Source organism: Phyllobates terribilis, unplaced genomic scaffold (assembly GCF_046119375.1).
Source record: "Phyllobates terribilis strain yellow unplaced genomic scaffold, ASM4611937v1 Scaffold_11__3_contigs__length_659146591, whole genome shotgun sequence".
Taxonomy (NCBI): domain Eukaryota; kingdom Metazoa; phylum Chordata; class Amphibia; order Anura; family Dendrobatidae; genus Phyllobates; species Phyllobates terribilis.
In genome coordinates this window covers 374,319,032-374,342,753 of record NW_027362771.1, presented here as the reverse complement: position 1 = coordinate 374,342,753, position 23,722 = coordinate 374,319,032, and the positions used below count along the sequence as shown (strand labels likewise).

General features: G+C 44.5%; 1 protein-coding gene across 2 annotated transcripts in view; it reads right to left on the bottom strand.

The window, feature by feature from the left end:
• MAPDA (N6-Methyl-AMP deaminase) overlaps positions 1–19,882 on the bottom strand; it is a 52,955-nt gene extending 33,073 nt beyond the window's left edge. For both annotated transcript variants that reach the window (XM_073650814.1, XM_073650815.1), the window contains exons 1-6: positions 19,726–19,882; positions 15,712–15,842; positions 9,505–9,565; positions 1,237–1,321; positions 998–1,079; positions 684–810 (exon numbers count right to left, since the gene is read on the bottom strand). In XM_073650814.1, coding sequence (XP_073506915.1) covers positions 684–810; positions 998–1,079; positions 1,237–1,321; positions 9,505–9,565; positions 15,712–15,842; positions 19,726–19,773 — 534 coding nt within the window. In that variant the 5' untranslated portion in view covers positions 19,774–19,882. The remainder of the gene's footprint in view (positions 1–683; positions 811–997; positions 1,080–1,236; positions 1,322–9,504; positions 9,566–15,711; positions 15,843–19,725) is intronic.
• Positions 19,883–23,722: the final 3,840 nt, after the last annotated feature.

Below are 23,722 nucleotides of genomic sequence, written 5' to 3'. Positions count from 1 at the left end.
AGGGAGTTGGACACGATTACCCCGGAGGTCCCTTCCAATTCTAACATTCTATGAATTCATATTGCCTGCCCTGACCTCGAATTGTCTGACCACGTCTTTGCCTCCGTCCACCTGTACCACATACCCATGTCTCTGAGCCTCTGGTCAGCTGCTGCCAACTAGGGAACTGCCATGGAGTGGTACTTGGTGACTACCAGCGGCCAAGCTTATCCTCACCATAAAAGGCTCTAGTGAACACCCAGTAGTCACGCACCTAGAGGGTAAGCCTGGCCCGTGCGCAGTGGGTCCACACCCACCAGTGTTACTCCTCCTCCTCTGGGTGATACAATGTAAATCATTGGCACTTGAAGAAAGCATCAAAAACCTCATCAATAAGAAACGTATGCAGTGTTTTTCCTACCAATACTCCACTTATTTCATGTGGGGAAAAAAAGCAGCAAAAAAGATACGTGTGAACAAACCCTAACTGTAAATAAAAATGTTTGAGCTAACTGACTGCAAGGATAGATCATGAACACTTTAAATGGATTGAAACATCAATTACATTAGTTGCATAACTAGAAAAAGTTAGAAAACACCTTTAGTCAAGCACAAAGTAGGGATAAATATCATCTGTAAAACTGGTCAACAACATTAGTCATGAGGTATAGCAAATGTCAGCACATGGAGTACACAGAACTCACAGTTGGGTCGCCGCTGAGGTCCAGGCCTAGAACAAGGTCACTGGTAGAATGGAAAAATTCTTCAGCTAGTTTTACAGTTTCTTTTGCAACTGTTGGACCACCTCTTCTGTCAATTGCGAGTAAGAATCTGAAAAAAGTGAGAAACAGAGAAATAACAAGGTTATATAGAAATTTATATGATGAAAACATACAAGGCCCTTTGCATTAAAATACGCCCTGGCTTTCTTTAAGTAACAGAACAAAGTGAGTACTCTTAATAAGTGAAAATACCCACAAAGAGTTGTAATAGAGCGAAACCGCTGAGCGAGGCGTACCTAACATCGATGTCCACTTCCTCAGCCTTACACTGCTTTATCCCTTCAAGAACAGTCTCCACATATGTTCGCTTTGTCATCCCTGCAAGGAGATTAAGTAATTGCATGAATTCATCCATCCGGTGAACACACGGGCCAGACAACATATCAATTGTCTGTTGCTTTGATCATAAGGTGATCACAACATTTATGTAATTCTTCCTAAAAATACCTACAATGAAATAGACAAAAGATGGTACCTGTGGAAGACTCTCTTGGTGTGCTCCGTAACTCCAGGTATTTGACACCATCTGCAGCAAACTCTTTAATAACATCCTTTGTAACCTAAATCAATAACAGGTAAAACCAGGAAAACTTCATTTTAAAGGGAATCAGAAAATAATATACTGCTCATAATCAGGTGTTTATTATTAATATATTTTGAAAGCATATTTAATATATATATTTTTTTTCATATCATGATTTATATTTAAAAAAAAATAAAAATATTCCAACTTTCATTGTGGCCACTGGGGCTTTTCCAGACTCATGCTTCTGGTTCTTTCATGAAATTCACATGCACATTAGCAGCAACAGGCTGACTCAGACATTTTTTGTATCAAAGCATCTAATAAGCGTGTGCAACGATCATTGTGAAAAAACTGAGAGCAGGAGTTGTGACATCATCTATTGTGAATGGTAGATCCTGTATCATCAGCTGTGTATACAGCTATTTTCAGTCATTGTAATCCTGCCTCTGACGATTATGAGGCTTCTGAAAAGTCTTTTCTAAAGAACAGGAAGTCAGAGTCTAAAATGTCCTGTGTGAAAATTGAACGATTTGTAAGGCTATGTGCCCACGATGCAGAAATGCTCTGGATTTTTCCTGAGCATTTCTGCATCTCCCTGGCAGAAAAAACGCATGCGGATTGTACATGCATTTTTCCTGCCAGGGACAAGCGTTTGTCAAGCGATTTGCACATGCGATTTCGCATGCGGGTTGACAAGGGCTTTCCAAGTGATTTTAGCATCACTTGGAAAGTGCTTGACAACTTGGTCACACTATATAAATCCATGCAACCGGCATGGATTTTATATAGTGTGACCAAGTTAGTTAAAAAAAAATGGAAAAAATAAAAAATAAACATTATACTCACCTTCCGATGGCCCCCAGTCTCCTTATCCGATGCATCCGGTCGCCCCGGTGTCTCGCGGTGGTGTAAAAGGACCTTCCATTACGTCATTTAGTCATGTGACAGGTCACGCGACAGCTGACGTCAGAGGTTGCATCACCCATCACATGACTAAATGACGTCATGGAAGGTCCTTTTAGACCATCGCGAGCCGCTGGGGAGCCAGGACGCATCACTAAGGAGACCGGGGGACATCGGAAGGTGAGTATAATGTATTTTTTTATTTTAAATTCTTTTTTTTACAGGTACTATGGTACCCGGGTTTGGATGAGAGTCTCCTCTTCTCCAGATCCGGGTACCATCCGCACATTGAATCGCTTAATATCTGCATGTGCTCATGTAGTCATGCGGATATTAAGCCATTCAATGCAAGTCAATGGCGGCGAAAACGTCGCAATTACGCAAAATAATTGGTTTTGCTCCGGATTTTTCCGCAATGATAATCCGCAGCGGAAATTTCCGCAGCGTCTGCACAGCACATGTGGATTATCATTGGGGAACATAGCAGACCTTCTACCAAGCGTTTTTAAGCGTTTCTGCGGCAGAATTGCCGCTGCGGCACACAGCCTAATATGATAAACATTATACCAATATGTGTGTTTAATTGAGCAGGACTGCATTGAATATTAATATGTTAAAGAAGTTATGCAGTTACATAAAGTTTTTTTTTAATGTGTGTCAAAGCTACAATAAACTACTAATATAATCTAATTAAAAAAGTGCAGTGCCCTGATGTAAAGAATACAGCACTAGTCCTGAGGGGTAGTTCAGGCTCATTTCAAAAAGCTAAGCCAGGTCCTTTTCTGTCTATGCATCAGCAGTGATGGAAATATGAAGATGGGTGTTGGTGTAACATACCTGGCGGCGTCCTTGCATGGTGGTCCATCTCCCACTGTGCAAGAGCGCGCACTTGATCTCCTGTCCAGAATGTCTCTCTGGCTTCCCTCCATGCTGTCTGTTTGTGTCTGTTTCTGCTGCTTAAGGGCGGCGCCCGATCACTTCCTGCTTTTTGTACCTGCTGTGGGTCACACCCCTTGTGCGTCCTCAGCCTATTGCTGTCTGTCACCTGGTATATAGCTCAGCTGCGCCCATCTATTCCTGCCTGAGCATAGTGTTTCATTCAGTGTGTGCTCGCACTCTGAAGGTGCCAGGTCCCGTTCTGTGTTCTCTTGTCTGCCTATCCTGGAGGCTGTATTTCCAGGCCTGTCTGAACACGCTCCTAGCCTGTTCCTCCTGCCTTCTAGGGGCTGATTACCTAGACCCGCTCCTGTATCTTGTCTGTCCTGTCTGAACACGCTCCTAGCCTGTTCCTCCCGCCTTCTAGGGGCCGATTACCTAGACCCGCTCCTGTATCCTGTCTGTCCTGTCTGAACACGCTCCTTGCCTGTTCGTCCCGCCTCTCTGGGGGCTGTATTCCCAGACCCGCTCCTGTATCCCGCTGCAGTGTCGGTCTCCTCCGTACGCTCAGTTCCAGTCTGAACTCTCTCCTATCCTTTACCTGTTTTGCCTCTATGTCCGTTCCTTTCCTTTTTCTGCAGAGTCTGAACTTGTACCTAACTCCTGTTTGTTGTCTCTGTACTCCCGTTTGTGAGTTTGTGGTCCACTCGTTACTTCACTGCAAGTACCCTGTGGGTATCTGGCTCTGCCTTTCTCTTCCTGTCTGTTCCGTGTGAACAGAGCCCTGTCCCCCCTACTCAGCCTTGCCTGCTCTGACTCCTTTGCTCACCGCTCCGGCGGTTCTAGCCTGCTCTGACTCCTTTGCTCACCGCTCCGGCGGTTCTAGCCTGCTCTGACTCCTTTGCTCACCGCTCCGGCGGTTGTAGCCTGCTCTGACTCCTTTGCTCACCGCTCCGGCGGTTGTAGCCTGCTCTGACTCCTTTGCTCACCGCTCCGGCGGTTGTAGCCTGCTCTGACTCCTTTGCTCACCGCTCCGGCGGTTGTAGCCTGCTCTGACTCCTTTGCTCACCGCTCCGGCGGTTGTAGCCTGCTCTGACTCCTTTGCTCACCGCTCCGGCGGTTCTAGCCTGCTCTGACTCCTTTGCTCACCGCTCCGGCGGTTCTAGCCTGCTCTGACTCCTTTGCTCACCGCTCCGGCAGCCTTGCTCCGCTCTGACCCTTTTTGCTCACTGCTCCGGCAGTCTCGCTCCACTCTTATCCTTTTGCTCACTGCTCCGGCAGTCTTGCTCCACTCTTGCTCACCGCTCCAGGCGGTCTCGTCCTGCTTTACTCTTGCTCACTGCTCCGGCAGTCTCGCTCAGCTCTGATCCTTTGCTCACCGCTCCAGGCGGCCTTGTCCTGCCCTGTTCTCGCTCACCTCTCTGGGCGGCCTCACTCTGCTGTGTTTGTCCGCCACATCTGTGGTTCTGTTCCTGAGTCTCAGTGTGTACTGGGTCCTATCCCGCCAGTGTCCCTACCTGCTAGTGCCTCCCTGTCTGCACTCTAGCTGTGCTTGCCTGTACCCCTCTGCCTGTATTGTTCCTGAGTCCCAGTGTGTACTGGGTCCTATCCCGCCTGTGTTCCTACCTGCTAGTGCCTCCCTGTCTGCACTCTAGCTGTGCTTGCCTGTACCCCCCGGCCTGCATACCCGCCTGCCTGCATACCAGTCGTGCCTGCCTATACCCACCAGTCTGTGTGCCAGCCTACCAGTCTGTTCCTGTATTCCCCTGTGTGGGTCAACAGCCGTGTCCGGGGTCTGTCCTGGAGTAGCACCTGGTCCCTCTGCTCGGTTCCTCCTTGGTGCACTGGCGTCGTATGCCGTCGTGCGACCCTGGTCGGATCGGGTGAATACCTAGTTACGCCCCTCCAGGCATTCACTCTCCGGCACGGTCCAGTGGAATCACTACAATCACACGCACACGCCGCTCAGCCCGGGCGTGTGCATAACAGCTGGCTTCGCTACTGTAAGAAGCCAGACAGTCAGACCCCTTTAAACACTTGACAAATTGACAAGGAGGAAGCTCGTTACATGTTGAAACAAGTCAAACTGCAGCTAAATGGACCACTGGACATTTCTTTTTTTAAAGTATAGTAGGAAGATTAAAAGTATGTTCACATTTAGTTTTTGTGATGCATGTTTTTTTATACATGTTTGCAACTAATCCATTTTAATCTCAAGAAGGAAAAACTGCAGTAAAAAGGCTGAAAAAATTGATATGTTGCATTTTTATTTTTTTAAAACACACTACAGGTCTAAAAACGCAACTTATGAATGAGATTTCAGAAATCTCATTCATTTTGATGTTATTGTAAAACACTGTTTTTTTCTGCAACAGCATAAAAAAACACGTGTACGGGCATTCATTTTCAGTTTTAATTTAAAACGCATTACAACCATTTCTCTTAGCTGCACAACCCCAGAGCTCAGCACTCATCCTTGGCTTGCTCTCTCCATCTCCCTTTCTTGGTTGCTTCAAGCCACTATGTCGTGTCCATGAACCCAATTCTCCCTATATGTGGTAACCCCAGATGTGACTTTCCCACCCATCTGTACCCTACCCAGCAGTGATTGCTTATATAAATCATGGTGCCCTAGAACTATAAATGAATGAGCAATCCTGGAACGTTATGTATAACAAGCTTGGGTCACTTACATCCCTGCATGATTATAAAGGAAGTTTCCTAATCCCTGTGTGTAACAGACAAAGGCAAATTGCCGAAACGCACATTGGGGCAGGCGCCATTCCAGCAGGAGAGGACCTTTGATGGGTTTGTGCTTAATATGCTTATACTTCATTGTTATACTTGTGTATTGTAATCTTATTGTACTTTTATTGCAGGAGCAGCGCTCCACAGTGAGAGGCCGCAGGGCTCCACAATGAGAGGCCGCAGCGCTCCTGTAACATTCCTGGCGGCGTGCTTGCATGGTGCACCACCTCCCACCATGCAAGACCGCAATCTTACTTGTCAGTCCATGCTGCACTCTTTGTTTCAGTTCCTGCTGTGTCCATGTCTCTTGTCTGATTGCTTAGGGCGTCGGCGCGGCTTTCTGCTTGTTTCTTATAGCTACCGTGTGCACAGTCCTAATGCGTCCCCAGCCTATTGCTGTGAGTCACTGGATACTTAAACCCCCTCCACGCAGTAGGAGGTGCCTGAGCAACACTTTCACTCAGTTTGTCTTTTTCAACTGAGGTGCCAGGTCCTGACCTGACTGTAGCCTGTCCGCCATCCTGAGGGCTGAGTACCCAGGGCCTTTTCCTGTACCTGTGACTTCTAGTCTGTTTCCGCCACCATGGGGGCCGAGTACCCAGGGCCGCTACCTGTATCTCTGACTTCTAGTCTGTTTCCGCCACCCTGGGGGCTGAGTTCCCAGGCTCGTTCCTGTATCTTATTCCCGGTTCAGTTCCTGTCTGAACAGTGTCCTAGCCCGTTACTTGTTTCTCTCTATGTCCGTACCTTCCCTTTGCCTGCAGTGTCTGAACTTGCACCTAACTCCAACTCGTTGTCTCTGTACTTCTGTTTGTGAGTTTTGTGTCCACTCGCTACTTCATTGTAAGTACTTTGTGTGTATCTGCTTCTGCTTGTCCCCTTTTCCTGCCTCCGTATCTACCTCTTGTGACTTAACCATCCTCCTGTATTCTCCGGTCTGTTCCATGTGAACAGAGCCCTGTCCTGTCCGCCTTCACCTTATGCTCTGATTGTTCACCGCTCCGGCGGTTCCGCTCTGCTCAGCTCGTCTACCGCATCTGCGGGTTTTGCTCTGCTCAGCTCGTCTACCGCATCTGCGGGTTTTGCTCTGCTCAGCTCGTCTACCGCATCTGCGGGTTTTGCTCTGCTCAGCTCGTCTACCGCATCTGCGGGTTTTGCTCTGCTCAGCTCGTCTACCGCATCTGCGGGTTTTGCTCTGCTCAGCTCGTCTACCGCATCTGCGGGTTTTGCTCTGCTCAGCTCGTCTACCGCATCTGCGGGTTTTGCTCTGCTCAGCTCGTCTACCGCATCTGCCGGTTTTGCTCTGCTCAGCTCATCTACCGCATCTGCCGGTTTTGCTCTGCTCAGCTCGTCTACCGCATCTGCCGGTTTTGCTCTGCTCAGCTCGTCTACCGCATCTGCCGGTTTTGCTCTGCTCAGCTCGTCTACCGCATCTGCGGGTTTTGCTCTGCTCAGCTCGTCTACCGCATCTGCGGGTTTTGCTCTGCTCAGCTCGTCTACCGCATCTGCAGGTTTTGCTCTGCTTAGCTTGTCTACAGCATCTGCGGGTTTTGCTCTGCTCAGCCTGTCTGTCTGCATACTGTCTGCATACCAGCCGTGTTTGCCAGTACCCACCTGTCTACATGCCAGTCTAACCTGCCTGTTCCTGCATTCCCCGGTGTGGGTCAACAGCTGTGACCGGGGTCTGACCTGCAGTAGCACCTGGTCCCTCTGCTCGGTTCCGCCTTGGTTCACGGAGTCGACTGAGCCGCCGTGCGACCTTGGTCGGATCGGGTTGATACTTAGTTACGCCCCTCCAGGCACTCCTCGGTTCATGGTACAGTGGGATCACTAATCACGCTCACGCCAGTCAGTCCGGGCGAAAGCGTAACAGCTCCACAGTGAGAGGCCGCAGCGCTCCACAGTGAGAGGCCGCAGCGCTCCACAGTGAGAGGCCGCAGCGCTCCACAGTGAGAGGCCGCAGCGCTCCACAGTGAGAGGCCGCAGCGCTCCACTAAGCTTCCAATGGGGAAAAAAAGTATTTAGTCAGCCACTAATTGTGCAAGTTCTCCCACTTAAGATGAGAGGCCTGTAATTTACATCATAGGTAGACCTCAACTATGAGACACAAAATGAGAAAAGAAATCCTGAAAATCACATTATCTGATTTGGAAAGAAATTTTTTTCAAATTTTGGTGGAAAAGAAGTATTTGGTCAATTACAAACAAGCAAGATTTCTGACTCTCACAGACCTGTAACTTCTTCTTTAAGAGGCTCCTCTGTCCTCCACTCATTAGCTGTAGTACTGGCACCTGTTTGAGCTTGTTATCAGTATAAAACACACCTGTCCGCAACCTCAAACAGTCGCACTCCAAACTCCACAATGGTGAAGACCAAAGAGCTGTCGAAGGACACCAGAAACAAAATTGCAGCCCTGCACCAGGCTGTGATGACTGAATCTGCAATAAGCAAGCAGCTTGGTGTGAAGAAATCAACTGTGGGAGCAATAATTAGAAAATGGAAGACATACAAGACCACTGATAACCTCCCTCGATCTGGGGCTCCATACAAGATCTCACCCCGTGGGGTCAAAATGATCTCGAACGGTGAGCAAAAATCCCAGAACCACACGGAGGGACCTAGTAAATGACCTGCAGAGAGCTGGGACCAAAGTTACACAAGCTACCATCAGTAACACACTACGCCGCCAGGGACTCAGATCCTGCAGTGCCAGATGTGTCCCCCTGCTTAAGCCATTACATGTCCGGGCCAGTCTGAAGTTTGCTAGAGAGCATTTGGATGATCCAGAAGAGTATTTGAAGAATGTCATATGGTCAGATGAAACCAAAGTAGAACTCTTTGGTAGAAACACAACTCTGTGTGTTTGGAGGAGAAAGAATGCTGAGTTGCATCCAAAGAACACCATACCTACTGTGAATCATGGGGGGTGGCAACATCATGTTTTGGGGCTGTTTCTCTGCTAAGGGACAAGGACGGCTGATCCGTGTACATGAAAGAACGAATGGGGCCATGTATCATGAGATTTTGAGTGCAAACCTCCTTCCATCAGCAAGGGCATTGAAGATGGGTCTTTCAGCATGACAATGATCCCAAGCACAGCGCCAGGGCAACGAAGGAGTGGCTTCGTAAGAAGCATTTCAAGGTCCTGGAGTGGCCTAGCCAGTCTCCAGATCTAAACCCTATAGAAAAACTTTGGAGGGAGTTGAAAGTCTGTGTTGCCCAGCGACAGCCCCAAAACATCACTGCTCTAGAGGAGATCTGCATGGAGGAATGGGCCAACATACCTGCAAGTGTGTGCCAACCTTGTGAAGACTTACAGAAAATGTTTGACCTGTCATTGCCAACAAAGGATATATAACAAAGTATTGAGATGTACTTTTGTAATTGACCAAATACTTATTTTCCACCAAAATTTGAAAAAAATTTCTTTCCAAATCAGACAATGTGATTTTCAGGATTTGTTTTCTCATTTTGTCTCTCATAGTTGAGGTCTACCTATGATGTCAATTACAGGCCTCTCTCATCATTTTAAGTGGGAGAACTTGCACAATTGGTGGCTGACTAAATACTTTTTTTTTCCCACTGTAAGTGGTGAATATCAGCCAGATGGCAGAAACTAATACCCAGCCTGGTAGGGTAATGTACAATTTACGTAATAACAATGAACCTATTAACAATAATGGTACATACCAGTAATATGTCTTCTGCTGTATCTGTAATCTGGTGAATTATTCGGAAAATTTGAAAACATCTAGAAGTAATGAGATGAGATTAGGAACAGAAGACTGATGATCAATTGTAGTAATATATCTGTAATAGGTATGAAAACAATGCTATACAATAGAAGCTAAAAATACCAGAAACCACTGAAAAATGAAAAACAAAATTGCCACCATGGTGAAGACATAGTTTAAACCTAGATTTCAGTAGAAAATTAAATATAAACTGATGTAGACATATTGACAAAGGCCATGTTCACACGTTCAGTGTTTGTAAGCCAAAATCAGAAGTGGAACAGTCAGAGGAAAAGTATAATAGAAACAGGGCTGTGGAGTCGGTAAGCCAAACCTCCGACTCCAACTCCTCAATTTCTATGACACCGACTCCGACTCCCTCATACATGGCTCATGTCTAAATGATAAATTTACTGTAGCACGGATTCATCTCAGCTAAAAGTCTAGACCCTTAGATCAGGAATAGGACAGATATTTATAGGACATTTCATAATTTCTCAAATTCTTATGAAAAAAATATTCCCCAGAAACTGCATTAAACTACTGTACCCAATTTATTATATATTTTAGGAGTCGGAGTTGGTCCATTTTATACTCCACCAAAAGGGGCTCCGACTCAGACTCCACAGCCCTGAATAGAAACACGTCACCACTTTTGCATTTCTTACCCACTCCTGGGTTTAGCTTACAAATACCGATGTGAAATACTGACCAAATACTGAACATGTGAGCGTGGCCTTATACTGATACTGGGCCTCATTTATCAAAAGTGTCAAAAAGAGAAGATATTTTTTAAACTGCTTTGGTAAAATGAAAGCTGTGAAGTGATTAGTTTCTATGGATCAAAAAACAAAAACTCTTTCAGACACTTTTGATAAATCTGCCTCATTGTACATCATCTAGTATACAGTGGGTACGGAAAGTATTCAGACTCCTTAAAATTTTTCACTCTTTGTTTCATTGCAGCCATTTGGTAAATTCTAGAAAGTTCATTTTTTTTCTCATTAAAGTACACTCTGCACCCCATCTTGACTGAAAAAAAAACAGAAATGTAGAAATTTTTGCAAATTTATTAAAAAAGAAAAACTGAAATACCACATAGTCATAAGTATTCAGACCGCTTGCTCAGTATTGAGTAGAAGCACCCTTTTGAGCTAGTACAGCTGTGAGTCTTCTTGGGAATGATGCAACACATTTTTCACACCTGGATTTGGGGATCCTCTGCCATTCTTCCTTGCAGATCCTCTCCAGTTACGTAAGGTTGGATGGAGAACGTTGGTGGACAGCCATTTTCAGGTCTCTCCAGAGATGCTCAATTGGGTTTAGGTCAGGGCTCTGGCTGGGCCAGTCAAGAATGTTCACAGAGTTGTTCTGAAGCCACTCTTTTGTTATTTTAGCTGTGTGCTTAGGGTCATTGTCTTGTTAGAAGGTGAACCTTGGGCCAAGTCTGAGGTTCAGAGCACTCTGGAAGAGGTTTTCATCCAGGATATCTCTGTACTTAGCATGCATTCATGTTTCCTTCAATTGCAACCTGTCGTCCTGTCCCTGCAGCTGAAAAACATCCCCATAGCATGATGCTGCCACCACCATGTTTTACTGTTGGGATTGTATTGGGCAGGTGATGAGCAGTGCCTGGTTTTCTCCACACATAGGTCTTAGAATTATCACCAAAAAGTTCTATCTTCGTCTCATCAGACCAGAGAATCTTATTTCTCAGTCTGGGAGTCCTTCAAGTGTTTTTGAGCAAACTCTATGCGGGCTTTCATATGTCTTGAACTGAGGAGAGGCTTCAGTCGGGCCACTCTGCCATAAAGGCCCAACTGGTGGAGGGCTGCAGTGATAGTTGACTTTGTGGAACCTTCTCCCTTTTGCATCTGTGGAGCTCAGTCACACTGACCTCGCTCACCAAGGCTCTTGTCCCACGATTGCTCAGTTTGGCTGGATGGCCACGTCTAGGAAGACTCCTGGTGGTCCCAAACTTATTCCATTTAAGGATTATGGAGGCCACTGTGCTCTTAGGAACCTTGAGTAATGCAGAAATTCTTTTGTAACCTTGGCCAGATCTGTGCCTTGCCACAATTCTGTCTCTGCACTCCTTGGGCAATTCCTTTGAGCTCATGATTCTCATTTGGTCTGAAATGCACTGTGAGCTGTGAGGTCTTATATAGACAGGTGTGTGCCTTTCCAAATCAAGTCCTACCAGTTTAATTAAACACAGCTGGACTCCAATGAAGGAGTAGAACCATCTCAAGGAGGATCACAAGGAAATGGACTGCATGTGACTTAAATATGAGTGTCTGAGCAAATGGTCTGAATACTTATGACCATGGGATATTTCAGTTTTTCTTTTTTAATAAATTTGCAAAAATTTCTACATTTCTGTTTTTTTCAGTCAAGGTGGGGTGCAGAGTGTACTTTAATGAGAAAAAAAATGAACTTTTTAGAATTTACCAAATGGCTGCAATGAAACAAAGAGTGAAAAATTTAAAGGGGTCTGAATATTTTCCATACCCGCTGTATGCAGGTTTGATATGTCCTGCACATAGGCTGTTCTTATTCTTCTAGACATATACAACATTATCCAGCTCATCAAACAGGATTTTGTAAACAAGTTACACAATCGCATTAAGCAGATAATTACTTAGGACATGTTCAGCTTTAACCCACATGCTGCGTTTTTTTTTTCTAGCTGTTCTTTATCTGGGAGTTTTCTGCATGAGTCTGCGCCAAAATATACAATAACAATCTTCTCTGATTATTGTGGCTTTTTGATGCATAATTTCTTTCAATTGATGCGGTTTGGGTGCACATTTAAAGCTACATTTTTATGCATTTTTTAGTGCAGAAATGTTGAGATTCTGCACTTAGAAAGACAAATGTGTATTCTTATATGTGTTTATTTGCTTGGGTTCCCCACAGAAGCCTATAGATAAAAAATGCATAGTTCATAGCATCATTAAACATACTGAACGTACGTGCGCTTTCAAGTAATCACATCCCCTTTTGTTGAGTTAAATGCAGCAGATTTTCTTTAACAAAGTATTTATGCTACATGGGAACATGGCCTTATATGCACTCAGACATACAAGTATTTAAACCTATATATTGGCAATATACTCTAGACAAACATAGAATTAAAGGGGTTGTACAATATCTTATTCTAATTTCCTATCAAATAAAACTAAGTATTCCTCTAATTTACATCAGAATTGCCCTGTCTGTTTCTTCTTTTTTTACACTTCCAATGAGGTTTTGTTTGAAACTCCATGGGCTAGTCCTCCTGTCCCTTCCTCTGGCTCATTCCCCTTCACTGCCCCTCTACCCTTAGAACAGAAGCTCATCAATGACATCTGCTCCAGGGGCTGGACTTGCCTTACCTTGTACTGAGCATGTGTCGGCTGTTTGTTCTGACACATGCTCAGTGTGTTCTCACTCTCGCTCATTCATCCATTCCCCCCTCTTTACTACTAATATATGAGGCCTCGCTTTGTATCCAACGACCATAGAGCGCTTCTCTTTACTGTGCATGTAGCGATGTCTTTTAGACAGACCCACATGCCCTGTGAAGTGCAGGAAGAAAGCTGGCCATCATCTACTTGCCTGGCTCGCTGGTATATAAAAAGTCCACGGTTCCATTCACTCAGTATATACCCTTCCTGAGGAAGCATTGATGCGAAATGCGCATCAGAGGGTCTATTTTGGTAACTATTATGTATTTACTTACCTTCTAATGTGTTTTCCCTGACTATATTTCCCCAGACCACTGGGGTGTATCTGACATTTGTGTGCTTTTGTATTTACTGTCTCAGTAGTGTTATAGTATTGGAGCACTAGCACTTTATTCATTTTTACTATGTGACATTCCTGGGGCGGTTTAGCATTTGCACACAAAAATGCCAGTTCAAAACTTTTATTGATTATTCACTTTGTACTTTATTTATTTCATTTTGGTTTGTTTTTTGCATTTTGTATAAAATCTTGTATTAGGTGTGTTCAGCATTACACCACTAGGGGGAGATATTATATGATCTTTGACAGCACTTAGCTCCTGGTCATAGGTTATGCATTTCTCCATGTGGGCTATAATACCCTTTATTTATGCAGGATTCTTATTCGACACAAATATGTTCTTCTGAGCACATTATTTGAAGGGCACAGAAACTTGTTGTAGATTTACCATTCTTATCAGTCTCTGCAGTTAACCTTTTTTAATTGTGTTTTATTGTCGGTCTAATTATATTTAATAAAGATTAATTATTGTATTTTCCAAGGAAGTTTATCTTTTTGGCTAGTATTGTATTGTTGTCTAAACTTCTAGATATTTATAGGTTCTAATTAGGTTACTGGTACAATTGAGCTGGGAGGAGAGGGATAGGCGAGTGGCACAGTCAGAGCAATCTAGCACTGTTGGACAGCAGAATGGACAGCCTATTCAGCTAAGCACTACATGCACCATTTCTATTAGCCATTAAAGGGGACCTGTCACCTCTCCTGACATCTGTCTTTTAGAATATGATGGCTTTTTCTAAGAAATAACAATTCTGGATCGTCTTTTCTAAGAACTCTGGATTGCACTGTACCGCCATTACTCCTCCTAAAAATGTTTGAATAAATTGACAGGATGCTATCACCCCCACCCCTTTGTCAAAGGGATGCGTCACTACACTGGTAGCACTTATTGGACAATGGCAATTGTTAAGAGACACATACCCAACTGGTGACACTCAGTTATTCACACATTTTTAGGATTAATAACAGAGAAATGGCACAATGTAGTTATAAAAGTCTGAAGAAAAAGTGTTCCAGAATTGTTTAGGAAGCGCATCATGGCAAGAAGTACCTACAGGTGCTTCTCACAAAATTAGAATATCATCAAAAAGTTAATTTATTTCAGTTCTTCAATACAAAAAGGGAAACTCATGTATTATATAGAGTCATTATAAACAGAGTGATCTATTTCAAGTGTTTATTTCTATTAATGTTGATGATTATGGCTTACAGCCAATGAAAACACAAAAGTCATTATATCAGTAAATTAGAATACTTTATAACAACAGCTTGAAAAATGTTTTTAAAATCTGAAATGTATGTTCAGTAAATGCCCTCAATACTTGGTCGGGGCTCCTTTTCCATCAATTACTGCATCAATGCGGTGTGGCATGGAGGCGATCAGCCTGCGGCACTGCTGAGGTGTTATGGAAGCCCAGGTTGCTTTGATAGCAGCCTTCAGCTCGTCTGCATTGTTGGGTCTGGTGTCTCTCATCTTCCTCTTGACTTTACCCCATAGATTCTCTATGGGGTTAAGGTCAGATGAGATTTCTGGCCAATCAAGCACAGTGATCCTGTTGTTTTTAAACCAGGTATTGGTACTTTTGGCAGTGTGGACAATTGCCAAGTCCTGCTGGAGAATGACATTTCCATCTCCAAAAAGCTTGTCGGCAGAGGGAAGCATGAAGTGCTTTAACATTTCCTGGTAGATGGCTGCGCTGACTTTGGTCTTGATGAAACACAGTGGACCTACACCAGCAGATGACATGGCTCCCCAAACCATCACTGATTGTGGAAACTTCACACTAGACCTCAAGCAGCTTGGATTGTGTGTCTCTCTACTCTTCCTCCAGACTATGGGACCTTGATTTCCAAATGAAAACTGGAACTCTGGGACCTTGTGGAGAGTGTCAATGACTGCCTTCTGGACATCTGTCAAGTCAGCAGTCTTCCCCACGATTGTGGAGCCTACTGAAACAGACTAAGGGACCTTTTTAAATGCTTAGGAAGCCTTTGCAGGTGTTTTTTGTTAATTGTTTTAATTTACTGAGATAATGACTTGTGAGTTTTCATTGGCTGTGAGCCTTAATCATTAACATTAACAGAAATAAACACTTGAAATAGATCACTGTTTGTAATGACTCTATATAAAATATATGAGTTTCACTTTTAGTATTGAAGAACTGACATAAATTAACTTTTTGATGATATTCTAATTTAGTGAGAAGCACCTGTATGTGGCACATACTGTCCCTGACCGTCATCTCGTGGAGGCTGTAAATGTAGAGATAAGTGACTCCAAGGAAAACGCTCAGCAAGTCGTACTCGGCTGATTACGTCAAATAACGAAATACAAAAACATGTTACATGTCCTGTGATGAGATCACATACTTACTCTTCTAGACTCCTCTTCTGTCCTTTGTCTATCATCGTCATTCCATTCTGAACTTGAAGATGAGGTTTTTGTGCCATGAGCTTTTTCATGGTGGAAGAACTTATCGAGCCATTCAGGTGGGCATGCAGCTCCTAGAAGAGGCAACCCAGCAATATCAATGATCAGATTATATTGTGAACTTCAACTGAATTTGTTGATTTTCCCGTATTCTAGAAACATTCAATGACTGAAAACACCTTCACATATATGTGATTGTTACCCTAAATAGATGCACATATTGTCTTACGTACTGTTCACATCTGTGCTGTGGCTTACGACTATGACGTAAATCACAAAACTCTGCTGAACCCACTGTATAGTGCCTGACAGAATGAATCATAAAAGGAACATTAATGTGAAAATAGCACTGCCAGCATTGGTTTTATTCCCCATCAAAACAATGGGCACCTTAATGGAACCAGATTGGCCCCCATCTACCAGAGGCAGTGCCAACCTCTCACCCTCCCGGATCTTGTGACAGTGTCTGCAATCTGATGATGAACACTTATTGCTTCATATTGCATTTTTATATTTTTTTGGGGGTTGTACAGTTATATATAAAAAAACAGTGACAACCCTCTGGCTATTTATGTTGGGTAATGATATCTCCAGATTCACACAGTACAGTTTTCTATGCAAGAATTGTAAAATTTCCCTCACAATTTTACATTATTTACACAGGAAATATATATATTATATATATATATATATATATATATATACACACACACATAAATACATATGTACATTTATTATTTAATTATTTAGACCCTCCAAACCTCATGGAGTCCAGTCTTGTGAGCAAAGAATTAAAGTGCGTGTCTGAGTATGGCTGTAAACATTAGAAATATTAAGTTTGAAGAAGTCATAATTTAGATTATGAGATTAATAATTAGTCACTTATACTACTGTAGGTATTGACACTTTTTTCTAACCAACCCATGAGGCCTCCAGTATCAGGGAGAACATTCATGTTATCAGTAGACCATCTGCACTGAGAGTTTAGGTCATGTATGAGCATCAGTCGCCTTATGTTACCTCATGTTGTGTTCACAGAGGCTTACCGGCTAAGGCTGGCCATACACGAGACAACTACCTCCCCAGGACCCAGCACTCGGCTGAGCGCCATTTGGTTTCAACAGGGAAAGTGGTGAAAGCTGCCAGACAACACGGGAAGAGGCTTAGGTTCCTTAAAAGCGAAAACAGATTGGGCATTGAAATTTCCATAACTTAATTCTTCTCTACCCTGACGTCTTTGTCGTCTGATGAATTAGACCACACATGTCAAACTCCAGCACGTGGGACCCATTATTCTGTATGGAGGACTGTGTGGAGCCATTATTCTGTATGGACGACTGTGTGGGGCCCATTATACTGTATGGAGGACTGTGTGGAGACATTGTGTATGGAGGACTGTGTGGAGCCATTATTCTGTATGGAGGACTGTGTGGAGACATTGTGTATGGAGGACTGTGTGGAGCCATTATTCTGTATGGAGGACTGTGTGGAGCCATTATTCTGTATGGAGGACTGTGTGGGGCCCATTATACAGTATGAAGGACTGTGTGGGGCCCATTATACAGTATGGAGGACTGTGTGGGGCCCATTATACAGTATGGAGGACTGTGTGGGACCCATTATTCTGTATGGACTGTGTGGAGCCATTATTCTGTATGGAGGACTGTGTGGGGCCCATTATACTGTGTGGAGGACTATGTGGGGCCATTATACTGTGTGGAGGACTATGTGGGGCCCATTATACTGTGTGGAGGACTATGTGGGGCCCATTATACTGTGTGCAGGACTATGTGGGGCCCATTATACTGTGTGCAGGACTATGTTGGGCCCATTATACTGTGTGCAGGACTATGTGGGGCCCATTATACTGTGTGTAGGACTATGTGGGGCCCATTATACTGTATGAAGGACTGTGTGGAGCCATTATTCTGTATGGAAGACTGTGTGGGGCCCATTATACTGTACGGAGGACTATGTGGGGCCCATTATACTGTGTGTAGGACTATGTGGGGCCCATTATACTGTATGAAGGACTGTGTGGAGCCATTATTCTGTATGGAAGACTATGTGGGGCCCATTATTCTGTATGGAGGACTATGTGGGGCTCCTTATACTGTATACTGGTTGGCCTGCGACTTTGTCCAAGTTTTTCATTTTGGCCCTCTGTGTGTTTAAACTTGACATCCCTTTAGACGAATGGGCATCACCACTTTCGCCCATTTTTTCAAAGATGGCCGAAAGTGACATGAAAATGCCTTTCCACAATGATGAAACCGCAGAAGCTTTTTCCAAGCAAATATACTGGTAAAACGCTCAAAAAGACGCCTCTTCTGACCCTATTAACTTGTATTGTAAAGCATTTTGTACGGGTTTCTTTTATATAGTTTTGGTTAATAAATGCCTAATCTAGACTAACACTGTAGAATCACTTTGGCTTTGTTCGTGTTGGATCCATGATGAACGACTCATCCAGATGGCTATAAGTTATGATCTGTTTTGTCCCCCTTAATTGACATTTAATCTGTGAAGTACACACCATTTTAAACAAAAAAAAGAGAACCATGAAGAGGAATAAGTACCGTACATGTGAACAGAAAATGTCGTCATGTCCCGATCTATACATGCCAGATGCTCAATGTAGATCACGACGGTTTTCAGACAGATATTTAGGTAGTCCCTTCTAAATTTGGATATTTATAAGATACTCTATCCTATTAGTCCTAGTATTACTAAGCACAAAAAATTACCATAAGAAAAAAAAATCCACACAACTACCAACAGCGCCACTCCATAGCGTCTGATGTCTCACAGAGAAGTAATAATTCAGTCATGCACAGTCACAGGTGTCTGTAAAGAGATGCAGAATATGTAAGTGCTATATAAGCGAGTAACATAAATGACTGTCCCAAAATGGACCCCTATAAGAAATAATGTTGAAGTATAACTTACTGCTCTCTCCAGTAATATTGGGGAATGTATGTGGAGGATCACTATGGTCCCCAAATCCTGAACTGCTGATTTGGTCAATAGTAATCATCCTTTCTGTGTTCAGTCACTAATAGGTCACTACGAATAGCCCTCAGGTTATTTGCACTTACAATGTACCCAGTAAGGTGCTTAGGACTGTGCTGCTGTGTAATAAGGACCAGTGCAGGAATGTCAGCAGTAGACACAAGTACCCAGTAAGGTACCCAGGAGAGTGCTGCCGTGTAACAAGGACGAGTGCAGAGACTGTCAGCAATGGCTACAAGGTGCCCAGGAGAGTGCTGCCATGTAAGGGACTATCAGCAGTGGCTACAAGGTGCCCAGGAGAGTGCTGCCGTGTAAGTGACTATCAGCAGTGGCTACAAAGTGTCCAGGAGAGTGCCGCCATGTAAGGACCAGTGCAGGACTGTCAGCAGTAGACACAAGTACCCAGTAAGGTGCCCAGGAGAGTGCTGCCGTGTAACAAGGACGAGTGCAGAGACTGTCAGCAATGGCTACAAGGTGCCCAGGAGAGTGCTGCCGTGTAAGGGACTATCAGCAGTGGCTACAAAGTGCCCAGGAGAGTGCTGCCGTGTAAGAAGGACCAGTGCAGGACTGTCAGCAGTAGACACAAGTACCCAGTAAGGTGCCCAGGAGCGTGCTGCCATGTAAGGGACTATCAGCAGTGGCTTCCATGTGTCCAGGAGAGTGCTGCTGTGTAAGAAGGACCAGTGCAGGACTGTCAGCAGTAGACACAAGTACCCAGTAAGGTGCCCAGGAGAGTGCTGCCGTGTAAGGGACTATCAGCAGTGGCTATAAAGTGCCTAGGAGAGGGCTGCCGTGTAAGAAGGACCAGTGCAGGACTGTCAGCAGTAGACACAAGGTGCCCAAGACTGCGCTGCTGTGTAACAAGGACGAGTGCCGGACTGATATAAGGCTATCACACGCAGTGAGCTGAAATCAGGCCTGTGCCGGTAATATCGGAGGTCTCACCACTTTCGGCAGCTGTGTATAGAAGGGTCGCTCCGCTCCTCCAGACATTGCGCCTCAGCTCCGTGCTCCGGTCCGGTGTGTGAGCAGCACCGGCTTCTTCCTCCTACTCCACGTACAAGAGCCGCGCTCATTGGCCCCGGACCCGGGACCGTCATCTTCTTCCTCCTCCTCCTCCATGTGGGCGGCAGTGTCACCATGCTCCCCGGCTTCTTACTATCTGTGCAGTCAGTGGTGCTGACAGGATGGGCAGTGTGATACCACCAGCATGGTGGCACAATGCAAACACCAGGCATAACATTATGTATAGTCGAGAGAGTTTACATTTCGGCTGCTGCAGAACCTCTTTGTAAAGAGGCAGTGGGCGCCTCAGTTTATATTTAAATATTTAATTACCATTTTGCATTTCAGGTACCACAATGCGCTCATCAAAATCATGCCCATCCCAATACCCCCCCTATACAGAGGCAGCCACAACGCCAGCCTAGTAGTCCAAAAAAGTGGCACCCTTATACATCACCAGCCACAAATACCTGTTCTGCTATAAAAGTCATTCACTGCATGCCACACTGCTCACCTTACAGGTGCCAACCAAACAGTGAACCCATAATACTGTATTACCATAACATCCTGTGCCAGGGGCGGACACAGACTGCAGAGGACCACTGTGCAAGAAATATTTCTGGGCCCCCCACCTTCATAATGCAACAATGTTACGTAAACATATAGATTGTTCTACTTATTACTAGTTTAAAGCTCGATATTTAATAACTGAATATGACACAGAGCAGTCATGCCATTGATACGTCATATTTGGATGTGCTTATCGTGGCCTATCACTTATCAAGTGGTCCAGACTCGCACTACTTTACATATTGGAGGAAATAATACTGTAGTTAGAAGAAAATGGATTTTTTTTTTCAAAACTCTAAGGGATTATCCAGAATTTGTTTCTTTTTTTTATTTTTTATTTACTATGGACCTATGAGCTAACAGGCAGATTGTTGGTAACTTCCTGCCTGTCCTACCCAGTGCTGGCATAGAGGGGTCACAGACGGCTCCTGCCTGTGATTCTGCTGCTTCACATAAACAGAGCATCTTTTTTTTTTCCGGGCTGCTCTGTTGATGGGAGATCACTGCCAACATCATGATGATTGACAGGGGCGTCTCCCTGCAGAAGCCACTGAATCACTGGCAGGAGCCGTCTGTGATCGCTGTCTGACAGCAGAGATCTGCATTAAAATTAATATAGTTCTTTAAAGTGTACCAGTCATTTTATTTAGTATTATAACATTTTTTTTTTGTTAAATATACAATAGGTACCGCAAGTAGCTTGTGATCAGTGGGCGCCTGGGTCCTGAGACCCCCACCAATTGCTCAAAACACGGCTCTGAAGTACGCTGATCTTGTAAGAAGCACATGCATAGAGAATAGTAATCCTATGGGTTCACACACTGTGTACATGCTGCTTACAAAGCAGCGCACATACAAGCGATCGCGCCACTGCCCACTTGCACTGGGAATCAGGACTGCAATTTATTTTAAGGGTTGTAACAGGCTCATTTGAACAATTGTACTGTACATTGGGTCAGTATGATGCCCATGTTCAACAGACAGGTAACTGACTCCATAATGATCAGTGTACCAGGGGACTTCAGCGATTCTTCATACAGACTTATGGTCTACTAGATGGTGGCCCGATTCTAACGCATCGGGTATTCTAGAATATGTATGCGGCCATGGATCACTATGTGGGGCAAATTATACTGTATGGAGCACTATGTGGGTCCATTATACTGTATGGAGCACTGTGTGGGGCGCATTATTCTGTATGTAGCACTATGTTGGGCCATTATACTGTATGGAGCACTATATGGGGCCCATTATACTGTATGGAGCACTATGTGGGGCCCATTATACTGTATGGAGCACTTTGTTGGGCCATTATACTATATGAAGCACTATGTAGAGCCCATTATACTGTATGGAGCACTATGTTGGGTCATTAATCTGTATGGAGCACTATGTGGGGCCATTATGCTGTATGGAGCACTATATGGGGCCATTATAATGTATGGAGCACTATGTGTGGCCATTATACTGTATGAAACATTATGTGGGGCCATGCTACTGTATGGAAGGAAATGCAGGGCCACTTTATACTGTATGGAGGAATATGTGGTGACATTATACTGTATAGAGCACTATGTGAGGCCAATATACTGTATGGAGGATTATATGGGGCCATTATACTATATGGAGAACTATGTGGGGCCATTATACTGTATGCAGCATTATGTGGGGCCTTTATACTATATGGAGCACAATGTGGGGCCAATTACACTGTATGGAGGACTATGTGGTGTCATTAAACTATATGTGTTATGATCTGCTACAAGAACTAAGGAAAGATAGGAAAACTGTCCCTACAATAGGACTAAGCTGATTCCCTACGATCCAGCGGGGGACCTGTTCCTTGTGAACAGACCCGCCTTCGTCCTATAGATATAAGGAAGGGGTCCCTAAAAGTACTAAGGACTGGGACAAAATTGGACACCTCCTAGCAGAAGTTGTAGCGGAGCAAAAAGACAAACAGACAAAAAATACTTAGAGGTCCAAGGACCTAGCAAACTATAGAGATAGGTACAAAGCACCTGGCTAGATTAAGGCTGTGTGCCCACGATGCGTTTTTAATGCGTTTCCGCAGCGTTCTTGCAGCTGCGGAAACGCATTAAAAACGCATGGTAGAAGGGCAGTAATGTTCCCCAATGATAATCCGCATGTGCTGTGCACATGCTGCGGAAATTTCCGCTGCGGATTATCATTGCGGAAAAAAACGCAGCACTACCAATTATTTTGCGGAAGTGCTGCGTCTTCGCCGCCATTGACTTGCATTAGACCGCATGGATTACGCATCACTGTATATGTAGATGCGTAATCCAAGCGTTCTAATGTGCAGATGGTACCCGGGTGTAGATGAGAGGAGAGTCTCCTCCACACCCAGGTACCATTAAAAAATCTGTAAAAAAAGAATAAAATAAAAAATAAATGTATACTTACCTTCTGTCGGCCCGCGCTGCGCTCCTACTTGCTTCCCGGCACTTTGCAGTGAATTGAAGGACCTGCGCTGACGTCAGAGTCATGTGACGGGTCACTCGACGCTGACGTTGGCAGGTCTTTCAATTCACTGTTGCCGGCAAGGGAGAATGGAGTGAGCGGGACACCGGGGGCCATCGGAGGGTAAGTCTATGTTTTTTTATTTTTACCACTCTCTCGGGTCACACTATATAAATCCATGCTGTTAGCATGGATTTATATAGTGTGACCTAGTTGTCACAAGCACTTAAGTGATGCTAATCGCTTGGAAAGCGCTTGTCAATCCACATGCGGAAATGTCAGTGGGTAACCGCTCCATTTCCGCATGTCCCTGGCCGGAAAACGCATGTACAATCCGCATGCGTTTTTTTCTGCCAGGGAGATGCAGAAACGCTCAGGAAAAAATCCTGAGCATTTCTGCATCGTGGCCACATAGCCTAAGACTCAAAGTAACACTGAAGTCCAGCAAAGCCAGAAGGGCGGAGCTGGAATAAATAGGCAGCAGGTCACGTGACCACAAAATAGAAAAAAACTAACAGGAGGGTTCTAACAGTACCCCCTCTTCTATGAGGATCCTCCGGATCCTCCAGGCCTATCAGGAAACCTCCTGTGAAACGCTCTGATAAGTCTAGGAGCAGAGACATCATCTGCCCTTACCCAGGAGTTATCCTCAGGACCAAAACCTTTCCAAGCGACAAGATACTGCAATCTCCCTCTATGCCTTCTGGAATTCAGGATACGAGAAATTTCATATTCACCGTCTTCCACCAGCGGAGGAACTGTGACAGTGGCATCCCTATCCAATACATCAGCTTTTTTCAACAAGGAAACATGAAACACCGGATTAATCTTCCAGGAGGAGGGAACCTCCAACCTAACAGCAGACTGGTAAACCACCTGAAGC